Source organism: Miniopterus schreibersii (assembly GCF_964146895.1).
Source record: "Miniopterus schreibersii genome assembly, chromosome: 7".
NCBI classification, from domain to species: Eukaryota; Metazoa; Chordata; class Mammalia; order Chiroptera; family Miniopteridae; genus Miniopterus; species Miniopterus schreibersii.
In genome coordinates this window covers 49,334,525-49,347,480 of record NC_138108.1, presented here as the reverse complement: position 1 = coordinate 49,347,480, position 12,956 = coordinate 49,334,525, and the positions used below count along the sequence as shown (strand labels likewise).

Here is a 12,956-nt window from a genome sequence, read left to right as displayed (position 1 = left end):
AATTGACCACATAAAAAGATGTTGAACATCATTAGTAATTAGGTAAATGCAAAATAAAGCCACTATGAAATATCACTACACATGTAATAGAATAACTAAAATAAAATAAAAAGTAGTCATAAAGCAAATGGTGAGGCTGTGGAGACACTGGATCTCTCATCCATTGCTGGTATGGATGTAAAATGGTATAGCTACCATAGAAAACAGTTTGTCTGTTTTTTATAAAACTAAACATGCATTTACTATATGTCCAGCAGACAGAGTCTTGAGCATTTATTCCAGAGAAATGAAAACTTACATTCACACAAAAACCTCTGCATGAGTGTTTATAGGCTCTTTATTTGTAATAGCAACAAACTATAAACAACCTAGATATCCTTCTGTGGATGAACAGTCAAACAAAGTCTGGTGTATCCATCCATACAATGGAATACTACTCAGCAATTAAAGTGACAAACCGTTGTTATGCACAACTTGGATGCACCTCAGAGGCATTATACTTAGAGGAAAAATTTCAAAAGGTTGAAAACTATATGATTCAATTTACATAACATCCTTAAAATGACAAATATATAGTGATAAAGAACAGATTAGTGATTGATGGAAGAGAAACAGGGTGGGGGTGAGAATATAAAAGGGAAGTATGAGTGAGATTCTTTGTGGTGATAGAACAGTTTTGTATCTTGATTGTGGTGGTGGTTACTGAATTTATCTTTACATAGTATAAAAATGCACGAGACTACATGCTCACACCCCCCCCCCACATACATTTTTTCAGGATTCTCAAATTTTAAATTTTTACTTTCAAAAGAGCCATGATAAAATGATGTAGATGTTTTGTTACTTATTTAATCATCTTCACTGTTACCTGGAAGTATAAAATTTAACTGTAATATTCCTTATTACAAAGGGTTTGCTAATATATATAGATCCAGAAGCCCACAAGTATTTTAAGAATGAATTTGTTATTAGTGTTATCACAACTCACAAACAATATTATTGTATGGTTTAGTTTATAGATTTATAGTTAAATAATTAAACAATATAATTCTTTAGTAATGTAGAAACATTTTTCAGGATTTCTTGCTTGAGTAAAATTTTTAAATACAACATTTTGGAAGTGATTTTATATATAGGGAAGATAGAATGTACTATAGTCAAGAAACATTAATTGAAGACATTTTTCAGTTGAGAGAAATCTATAGTCCCTGTCTTCTTTACTACCCAAGAGCCTGGAAACCAGATTTCAAATCTAACAAGGTTCTTCAGTCAAAATTACACCAGAATAAGTGCTGCTCTATAAGCTCCTTTCTTTTGCCCTTTTTGTCTAAAAACAACATCATATGTGAATAGTATACAAGGTGATAAAAGATTTAATAAAAGTTGTATCCACTCTCTTGGTGCCATGTTTGTGGGTAATGTAAAATGAGAAAGAGAACAGAGAACATTTTTCAACTTGAGATTTGTTTGAGTCAAGGATGAAAATGAACGACAAAGCCTGGATTTCTTTTTATTCCCAGTTAGTCCAAGGCTCTTTCCACAATTCTATACCACCTCAAAATGTCTGCCAAGAGCTTGATCCTTTGAAATACTGACATTCATGATGTGACCATAGCTTTACTTCTGAACCTGGCAAGAAAGATTAATTTATTGTATTTATTAAAACTATATTTGCCCTCATGATTCATTTTAATTAAAATTTTTGGTGCTGGTATGAGTAGCTAAAATGGTAATCTGTATCAGTGTAAGAAAGGCTAAATTCTGTTAGAAAAAATATCCTGCATTCTTAATAGTTTAAAATCACAAAGGCTTTTTTTGTGTCTCGTGATACATGTCCGTCATGGAGCAATGGGGGCTCTGCACATCTGTTCATTGTAGTTGCTTAGAGGCCCCAGCTGGTAGAGCAGCCTCCGTCTTGAACATTTCTGACTTCCAGGACTCGTCAACAGTCACTTGACCTCACTCAGGGAGGCGAGGGAGCTAGATGGTAATATCTATTCTTTACTAAGAAAAGAGAGAGAACCAATTATAGTTGATGAATAATACTCTGCAATGGCCATCATATGATTTATGCAGTATTATGGCCCTGTTAAGGGCTAAAAAAGTTAAAAACCACTAATATGGAAAATTCCTAACTGTGTAGACAAATAGTCTCTAAAATTGCCGTCAGTTTTAGAGGTGCTGTCAGTGATTTGGGGCTTAAATATAAGTTTTTTTAACCTTCAAGTGCTTTATAAACTCCTGACAGGCGTAGTTATTCTTCCCTATCTGTGAACTTTTGGCCGGCTTGACTTTTCTCCCCTATTGATTTTCTTTTCACTTCCCCAAAAGTTTTTGCTCCCTGAACACTGAGGACAGATCCATAGCTCTTTATAGTTCTTGGAACTCTGCACATTAATCATCCTGACTAGCCCTTTGGGTCAGTTATTTTTGGCTGATCCACTGTTTCCCTAACTAGTTACTGCAACATATTTGTCCTCTGTTGGAGTTGGATCATTTGGTTACATAAAACAGTAATATAATATCATATAGAGAATTTGAGTGGTATTGCATGGAGGGAGGAAGTTAGGGCAAAATAACTTAAGTAGAGAATGAGGAAAATGGTGGGGGATGGGGGAGGAAAGGTAATTTATGCTGGGATTCATTAGAAATGTTGGAATTAAACTGGCCCTCTATTAGTATTAGAGGGCAGGTCTCTAAAAGAATGAAAGATTTGGTGCTTATGCCAAAGCCGTAAAATCAGTTTTCTCTTTATTCCTTGCATAATATCTTTAGAAACAATCTTAGATATTACTGTTTATTTCACTCCAAGAGGGCAGTGGTGTCCATTTGGCACCATGAAATCAAGGTTCTTTTATTCTCCGTTCCTGGCAAGAAGGCCCAGGGAATGGGGGCTGAGCTCAGTTCTCGTAAGTTTAGTTTCTAGGATGGGACTGCAATCATCGGATTGTATCCAAACAGGCCTAATAAGTATTTTCCCTATAGAATAGGCCCCAAATTAGGCTAGCTTCTCTAATTGAATGGAGAAATTATTAAGGGACTCAAATACTCAGTTTTAAGGCCTAAAACTAAATATTTCCACTAAAGAAAAAGTATTCTTTTAGATTTTCCTTTGCATCTTTTTTTCAATTACTGTTATTTTTTCATGAAGTACATGTACTCTTTCTTAGTTCTATAACAGATTTATTGTGATCACTAATGAAACATTTATATTAAGATAACTTTTCAGAGCTAGACAAACTAATACAAATAATATATGCATTTTTTGTTTTAATATGTTATTCAATGACAGAAAGAATGCTTGTTACATGAAATAAACCAAATGACTTGGGCTAGCCTTTACTTACTTTCACAGCCCGTGAAACCAGGAAGCAATGTGAATATCTTTCTATTTCTACTTTTGATTATTATTGGATAAAGCACCATTGATCTACAATGTAATATTCAATGTTCTGATAATATTTATTTGTGTAGGTGGTTGAAGTTTGAAGAAGATGTGGAAGATGGAGGAGAGAGGTGGAGCAAGCCTTACGTGGCGACTCTTTCATTGCACAGCTTGTTTGAGTTGAGAAGTTGTATTCTGAATGGAACTGTGTTGCTGGATATGCATGCCAATACTTTAGAAGAAATTGCAGGTATATATTTTTTTCCCCTTAGCCTATTTCACTCTTATGGCTACAGATGATATGTGTTATTACCTTTTCCTTATAGTTCTATACATGTGTGACCTTTGGAAAATAAATTCTCATGATCAGCGTAGGACATCTTAAAAATGTTTTTTCTTACCTCCTTATTTAACAAAATAAGCTGAATCTCAGAAAAATAGAGTCTAACTGGTCCAGTGGCAAGTCTAGAACAAGAAGATAGATATCTTGACTCCCATTTATATTTATTGTTTTCACTATTATTCGTAATTAGACTCTCACCATTAGAAAATTTAAGGGAAAAGACTCATAAAGCTAGAGATTGATTTTTTTCAATATTAAAATATATGAAATAACCAAAATGAAAAAATTTTATTCAGTAAATGGGAAAAATGTTAGTTTAGAACAGAAAGGTATGATCACTTTTTTTAAACTCTTGAATTCCAGAAGATGCCAAGTGATGCAGTTGAAATTAGTTTGTAATTTAATACTGTGACTAGCCCCTAGGGTGAATGATTTGTACTAGAAGCCTATTATGGCTATGTAACACAAGCAGTGTTATTTAGGAAGCATCTTACTATTATTCTAGAAATAGAGGCAAAGAACTCATGTATCTTTTGGTCTGGAAAACAAACACATTTTAGTAAAAACAAAATAATACAAAAAACACATAAATGAGTTTTGAAAGAATATAAATAAAAAGGTTAATGGTTGGGGGGGAAGAAGGGGACATCTGTAATACTTTCAACAATAAAGATAAACTTAAAAAAACAAACAAAAAAATAAAAATAAAAGCAAAGCATGTACTCAAGCAGTTTTTAAAAACTTCCCAGTTTGGAAAAAATATAAAAGCAGTTCCATGTGTATGTGGAATTTTTTGTGACGTAGAAAGACTTAAGGGAGACGTCAATGTCCTAATTATATTGTAGAGATGAAAAGGAAGAAACAAAAGCAAACTGTTTTTATCACATAAGTGAGATGATGTTGTATTAGAAAAATAATGTATTTAATTTAATCTTCAGAATAGCCTCATGAAGTGAGTGTCATTCCCATTTTTCAGTGAGAAAATAGAAATTCATGGCCCAGGTTCCATCTGAGGGCCTCTGACTTTAGCCATGTGTCCCTTTTGTTACACTACAACTACTGTCTGAAGAAAGAGCAGGCTTCCAGTGGATGTTGCCCAAATTTTAATGGCAGTTTGATTAATTTAAAAATTCTTTATTTGGTTGTTGGTGCTGATAGACATGCATACATTTCTTCTAGGAATTTGATGGTTTCAGGTCTTATATTCAAGTCTTTAATCTAGGTTTAATATATTTTTGTATATGGTATAAGATAGTGGTCCAGTTTTATTCTTTTGCATGTAGCTGTTTAGTTTTCTCAGCACCATTTATTGAAGTTACCTTTTCCCATTGTATATTCTTGCCCCTTTATCATAGGTTAATTGACCATATATGTGTGGGTTTACTTCTGGCTCTTTATTTTATTCTATTCTATGTGCCTGTTTTTATGCCAGTACTACATTATTTTGATTACTATAGCTTTGAGGGAACATGATACCTCAACTTTGTTCCTCTTTCTCAAGATTGCTTTGACTCTTCTGGGTTTTTTGTGGTTCTGTACAAATTTTAGGATTCTTTGTTCTAGTTCTGAGAAAAATGCCATTGATATTTTGATGACAGTTTCTTTGAATCTATAGGTTGTTCTGGGTGGTATGGACATTTAAACAATATTAATTCTTCCAATCCATGGGCATGGTATACCTTCTCATTTATTTGTGTTTTCTTCAGTTTCTTTCATCAATGTCTTATAGTTTTCAAAATATAGGTCTTTCACCTCCTTTGTTAAATTTAGTCCTGGTTATTTTATTTTTTTGATGCAATTGTAAACGAGACTGTTTTTAAATATCTCTTTCTGATAGCTCATTATTAGTGTATAGAAACACAACCTATTTCAGTATGCTAATTTTGTATGCTGTTTCTTTACTGAGTTAATTTATTAGTTCTAATAGGTTCTTTTTGTGTGTGTGGAGTACTTAGGATTTTCTATATGTGGTATCATCTCATTTGCAAATTCTGACAATTTTATTCCTTCCTTTCCAATTTGGGTGCATTTTGGTTTTTGTTCCTTGCCTAACTGCTGTGGCTTTGTCTTCCAATACTACACTAATAAAAGTGGCCTGAGTGGGCATCCTTGTCTTGTTCCTGATCTTACACGAAATGCTTTCAGCTTTTCACCACTGAGTATAATGGTAGCAGTGGGCTGGTCATATATGGCTTTTATGATATTGAGGTACATTCCTTCTATACCCACTTTGTTGAGCAGTTTTTTTCATAAAAGGATGTTGAATTTTGTCAAATGCTTTTTCTGCATCTATTGAAATGATTATCCTTTGTATTTCCACTGGCTCTATAAAGATGGAGGGAAAATGTAAAAAATAGCACGCACTTATGCCTCTGATCCTAGAGAGACTTCCAGTTGTTTTTTGCCTGTTTGGAGGATACTCTAGGACTAGTAAATGGATTTCCTTCACAGGTAGTCTAGGTGCTTTTAATTGCTGTCTTCTTGCTGTGCCCCAGGGCTGGTGAGTCTTCCTGGAGGCAGTCAGTGATATTTTCCCCACTTCAGGTCACTGTGTTGGGGGCACGTTCTTTTCTCTCTCCCATTCTTCTCAGCATGGTTCCTCTATCATTAGTTGTGCAGAAGCTGTTCAATTAGTGTCAGTTCTTTAGAAGGAATAGTTCTTCTATATGTAGGTGTATATAGGTGTGTCGGTGGGAAGTGAGTTCAGGGTCTTTCTATGCCTCCACCTTGGACCCACTTCCCCGAGGTTCCCTAATGAACATTTTAATCAGGAATCGAGTAACTGGATTTTTCATAGTATTTTGAAGTTTAGGAAGCTCTTTGCAGCTTAGAAAGCTCTTTTTAGTAATTCTACACTATCTTTTTGATACTAAAACCAAACTTGGGGCTTAGTATTATTATTGTTATCTTTACTTCATAAATAAAGATACTGAAATTCGGACGGTTAAAGGTCATGCCCAAAGTAAGGATTTTATTTCTGCTACTTATGTTAGTGATGGCATTACTTTTGAAAATGGATTAATCCAAATGAATGTTTGATTGACTACATGTAATGAAGCTGTCAAATTTCTCAGTCTGGCAAAATTAACCTCAGAAAATACCTTATATAGTTTTACTAGGCTTTACATTTCTTAAAACATACAATTTCTTCTGCTTTCTTTAGGAATTTATTCCTACCAGGAAATCTCCCATTAATTTGGCTAAAACTCTCTATTTTATTACCTTAGCTCAGTTTTATTGTCCAAATTTATGCTTCCTTTCTTCAACCCTGCCACCTTCCCCAAACTCAATTCTATAGAATATGTGAAGGCTGTTAACTGTGTTAAATCTAGCTTTTAAAAGCAAATTATAGTTTCTAAGTCTATCCTTACAAATGGAAGTAGTTCAGTGGAAGTCTCAATATCCCAAATAGCTTTTTAGTATTCTTTCTGCTCTTCTAATTAGTCTATATTTTCCTGTCTCCAAAGTAGCCCAACTTGAATGTCCCATTTTCAATGTAGATCAGTCTGTAAAATGTCATTCATAAGATATAAATAGTTTAGAGCTAACACCACATAGAAAAATATTATTACAAATACTTGCATTGATCATTATGACCTTAGATTTCTTTTCAATTATTAATGAAACAAGACTCCCTCTCTTCAAGTAATTTTATTTTGATTTATTGAATTTAAATATATTTATTTCTATCCTCAATAAAATCTCATTTAAACTCTTCTCCCTATAGCTTGTAATTATTTTCTTATTGTTTACTTACTACTATTTTACTTTATGACATGCTGTATTGCTAAGTAATATATCACAGATACCACTTGCAGAGATGGGAATAATGTTTTATTAACCTATAATTATAAATTTTGTTTTATTTTATTTCATGATAATTTGTGACCATAATGATTAACAATAAGACCTGAAAATTTCTCTTCACTCTTATTATATTTTTCTATATATTAGGCAGTTACTAAATTATTAGTCACCTGTTTCAGTTTTCTAAAAGCTGAATATAACAGCTTATCTTTAAGGGCTTTAAACCTGAGTACTTTGCAAATGCCCAGGCTCTGCAGCATTAATGTTTTTTAGACATTTTCTAGCAGAAAAATATGACCCAGATATTGTTTTAGAATGATGAAGGATTTTTATATCAATATTCTGATATGTTTTTAATAGACTCTTAGATCATTCTCTAAAGAGATTTTATAGGCTTAACAGGAGAAAAATCCCATTTATATCTGGCAGGTCTGTCAAGAATTCCTGGTATAATTAAAGTAGGATTTTCTTTTGGATAAAGTTAATTTAAAAATGTCTATTTCCTAATGTTTGGGGGAATTTGGAATAAATGTAAACTTCTTTCTTCAAAATATTACTTAACTCTTTCAAATCCAAAATTCTCAAGATATATTTTCTTAGCATTATTTATTCTGATATGGAGATTAATTGTTTTAAAAATTATTCTTAATTAAATTTTATAAAAGGCAATTTTATGGTTTATGTTAATCTCTTTGAAACAGTGCTGTAAAGATGAATAATGGAAATATTCTTTCTGCAGTGTGTATACTTTAACCTGATTCTGTCAATGAGAGTAAGAAATTAAAACTAAAGCAAATGTAGTACCATGGAAAGGTTATTAATCACTGCTCTCAACTCATTAAAATAACTTTTATTGTCTTAAATCTTCATTGAAGTAAAAATCCATAGTTCCACTGAATGTAATATGCAAATTTAGAAGTATGGGAATGTTATACATTCTTTAATATCCTTGGTCTGCAAAGTAAGTATTTTCGTAGTAGTTTACATTTTTAGTATACATTCCTGTTAGTGTTGCCAACCACATTGTAGAATTTAAGCCCATCCTATTTCCCACTCCTCCCCGAACATCTCTTAAAGTTAAGACAGTGGGTTTTTATGACAAAACATTTATATGATAATCTTTAAAGAGTTCAGAGATTTATATAGAATCTGTAAAATCTCATAGTCTCTAGAGGCTTTCTTTCATTCAGTTGTCAAATGGATTGATCATAATGAAATAATTGCCTGATTTGACTTAGAGGGTATTATGCTAAGTGAAATAAGTCAGTCAGAGAAAGACAAATACCACATGATTTCATTATATGTGGACTCTAAAGAACAATATAAATGAATAAGAAAAACAGAAATAGGCTCATAGATATGGAGAAATGACTGATGGTTGCCAGAGGGGAGGGGATTGAGGACTGGGTGAAAAAGGTGAAGGGACTGAGAAATACAAATTGGTAGTTTCAGAACAGTCACAGGGAGGTAAACTACAGCATAGGGAATATAGTCAATAATATTGCGATAACTATGTATGCTGCCAGGTGGGCACTGGAAATTTGAGAGACCGAATTTTAGTCACCCATTTCAGTTTTCCAAAAGCTAGATATAATAGCTTATCTTTAAGGGCTCTGAACCTGAGTACTTTGCAAATGCCCAAGCTCTGCAGCATTAATTTTTTTTAGACATTTTCTAGACACTTTGTAAAGTATATGATTTTCGAACCACTGTGATGTATACCTGAAACTAATACAAAATAATATTGGATGTAAAAAAAAATAAAAAAAGTCATAGTTTGAGTAAAAAAATAAATAATTGCCTGATGAAGATGAAAAATAATTTTTCATTTTCTTAGGCCTTTTTACACAAATGCTACTAGCTTTTCCAGAGCCAGCTCAGTGTGAGAAGAGCAGGACCCATCTATCCCTTTTCTTCTTACTTCTCCCACCCAGATCCTGGCATTGTGCTTTGGCAGACTAGACTGTATTATTCAGGCAAGACAGCCTGCTGAGATTGTAGGCCTTGACTCTGGGCCCAAAGCCATTATGGTCCCTTATCCTTTCCTACTTTTCAAGGTTAATGCTAGCTTATATTATAGTGGTGAAGAGAACAATGTCAGTGGTTAGTGGATCAGACTCCCTTTGTTACTTAAATATCACCTCAATATAACTTATATTCTTAAGCAAGATAATTAACTTTTCCAGTTCATTAAGATATTATTTGATGCAGTTATAGCTCAGAGGAGTTTGCTGTGTATGTCTGTATGACTAATGAGCAGATGAGTTTTGTTTTTTTCTATTTGCTTTCTCTTATGTAACTCTTTCAAATAAAGACCTTATCTCTGAAACTTTGGGAAACTAGTGACTTACAGGTTTTTATAGTGCTCAAGCCTGGAAAGACTGTGCTTTAATAGGAATTACATATCATAACTATGTGCGTGGTTTATTACATGATTCATTTTGCTTCTGATTAGAATATTGAACTGGGGATACACATCACAGATTATAGATGAAACTACCTTATGATGACATACCTTTGATGTTTTAATAACCTACTTTACAACTCCCAAAATGAAGTATATAATGTACATTTGATATACTTTTCAGTCTTAGTAAGGTTTCAGTGTAAAGTCACGTACATTGACAATTTATCCTTTCCTTTATTTCAAATTATTCCAGGAGCATTATAACTACTGAGCTCCAAAGAACTGAGATGTAGATTTATTATTCTATACTATCATTCATTTTCAGAATTGGGAGGGACTTTGGAGGTAATTATAGAGAACGTTACATTACAGCTGACTTGCGAACACGCATCCTACCTCTTTCCATTTTAACAGCAAAGTGACAGAGCAAAGGTTGGCAAATTATACTCTATGTGCAAATATGGCCCACTGCTTAGTGCTGTCAGGCTTTTGAGCTAAAAATGGTTATTACATTTACATGATAGAAAAATCATAAAAAGATTAATATTTTGTAACATGAAAATTATATGAAATTGAAATTTCAGTGTCCATAGCAAAGTGTTATTGAAGCACGACCACGCTTATTTGTGCACATGTTATCCTGGACTATTTTTGTGCTGTAAGGCAGAGCCAAGTAGTTATGACAGAGATTGTATGGCCCACAAATCCTAAAATATTTATTATTTGGCCCTTTACAGAAAAAGTTTGTCTACCTCTGGTTTAAAGAACTGACTCTAGAGTGAAGGGCAGCTCTTGATTAGTTTAAGCTTTTTTGGGCCCATCTTTTTTGCCAGTGATTGGCTCAGCATAGGCAGGGCTGTGACAGTTGACATAGAATTTTTCCTGGCCAGGGGAAAAAAATAACTCTTGTTTTGAGAGACAGTCACAAAAGAAGCACAGAACCTATCGGTATGAACAAAGATATGTATTTCCTTGTTGTTCCTGGCAGCCACCTTATGACAATAAGGAAAATCAGCCTGAGGTTAAAGGTCACACCTACAGAAGGGGAACTCTAACAGAATCACAGAAAAATGGAACCAAACGCAGCCTATCTTTGATCTTCTTGTTTTGTAAGCCAGTGAAATTCATTGCTTTAGTTTGATTTGGGTTTTCTGTTATTGATAAACCCAACTTTGCCTCCACTTGATATACTCTTATAAAATAAAGATGGAAAATTCAAACCAGGCACCCATAACCTACTTAATGGAAATTGTGAAGGAAATCTTGTACTGGGAGATATTTACCAAGGACCTCAATATTCATTCAGTGCATCATGTGTCTTATGTCCTTAGTCATGGCAACAACATATGAAATAGGTATTATCTCCGTCTTACAAATAAGGACCCTGAGATTATTCAACTTTATAAGGCCACACAGCTAGAATGTAGTACAGTTACCCAAGTCTGTTTCCCTAATCCATTTCCCTTTCACACTGAAGGAAAACATTGTTTATAAGGGGGAATTTTGCTAATTTTCAAATCTTTGGTGTATTCAGTGGGGTAATGGAAGGTGATTCATTGTTCTCTGCTTGCTTCATAGGAGTTACTGTCTCAAAAAACCCCAAAACCAAGTAGAGTTAATATTTGATCATCTAAAAGCAGATTAATTACACTGAGGTTTTTAATACAAATTTTCCCAATTCTTTCTTGTGCAACATTTCTACAATGACAAACTTCTAAGAGATTTTTAAAGAATTTATTCCTTATTCTAAGGTGAATAATATTATCTAGAGTATGGATATTTGGACCCAGTGGTTCACTGCTGGCACACTACAGGAGAGTGGTGCTAATCTTCCCGCCTTCCTTCTTCAGATATGGTTCTTGACCAACAAGTGAGCTCAGGTCAGCTCAACGAGGATGTGCGCCACAGGGTCCACGAAGCATTGATGAAACAGCATCACCACCAGAATCAGAAAAAGCTCACCAATAGAATTCCCATTGTTCGTTCCTTTGCTGATATTGGCAAGAAACAATCAGAACCAAACTCCATGGATAAAAATGGTAAATGTTTCTTTATTGTAGTCTTTATGTTTATTATAGGTGTCTGAAATCCTTGTAAATCCTTTATATTTTATTTGAAAATAATCTATTGAAATTCAGATTGTTGTTATAAAATTGTTTCTTTTCACATACATATGTAGTCTTATTATCAAGCATTGGATTATAGACATTTTAACAAGTATTTAGGTTTCCTGAAAGGCTCATGAAAGAATGCAAGGGAAACTTTGAGCTAATAAGTTATAGACATTCAAATGCACCAAACATAAGGTGAGCATCAATTGCACTCCAAACAGGGTCCTCATCTTTGCCTCATAGCTTGAGAATGTAGTGAAATGCTTTGACTTATGCTCTTTTAGTTAAAATGAATATGATCATTATTTAGTGTCTGTGGAAAAAAGATACTGGTTTCATGTTGCTCGTAGTCAGTAATTCCATTAGAGGATACGATTGAAAAGACCAGCATTACTTGTGGCTCTATATATATTAAGCCTGATTTCCAGTTCATGGGCCCATTGCTGTTGGCAGTGCTGCATCTTCAACATCCATAGAGCTACTGCACTGACCATCTTCACACACAAACACAGAAGATGCAGACCACTGAGTTCCAGCAGTCATGACTTGCTCCCTATGGTTTGTGCTTCAGATGTTTATCTTTTCTATTTTGTTCCTTCTTTGCATCCATTTGGCCCTTCATCATCTACACTAAGGAAAATGAAGTTATCATGAGGATAATATGAATTTGTTAAACTTCCATCAGTTATAAGAATTACCAATTTTAAAAGATAAATATTAATGAAAAGTAATTTCAAATGCTTTACTAGAAAGATTCTGATTTTCACAAATGAACTAAAGTATGTGTATTGTCAGCATGGATTATTTTATGTAATTTCACTCTTATTTTCAAGCTTCAGAGATGCCTTAAAACAAATGCGTGGAAATGAATTTTCCTCAGACTTTAGTTTATATGGGATTTTT

General features: G+C 33.7%; 1 protein-coding gene across 11 annotated transcripts in view; it reads left to right on the top strand.

Annotated features, from left to right (window-relative positions):
• The window catches only part of SLC4A10 (solute carrier family 4 member 10), a 206,109-nt gene that overhangs the window by 106,597 nt on the left and 86,556 nt on the right, over positions 1-12,956 (top strand). For all 11 annotated transcript variants that reach the window (XM_081143043.1, XM_081143037.1, XM_081143041.1 and 8 more), the window contains exons 5-6: positions 3,475-3,635; positions 11,793-11,981. In XM_081143043.1, the coding sequence (XP_080999169.1) occupies positions 3,475-3,635; positions 11,793-11,981 (350 nt within the window). The remainder of the gene's footprint in view (positions 1-3,474; positions 3,636-11,792; positions 11,982-12,956) is intronic.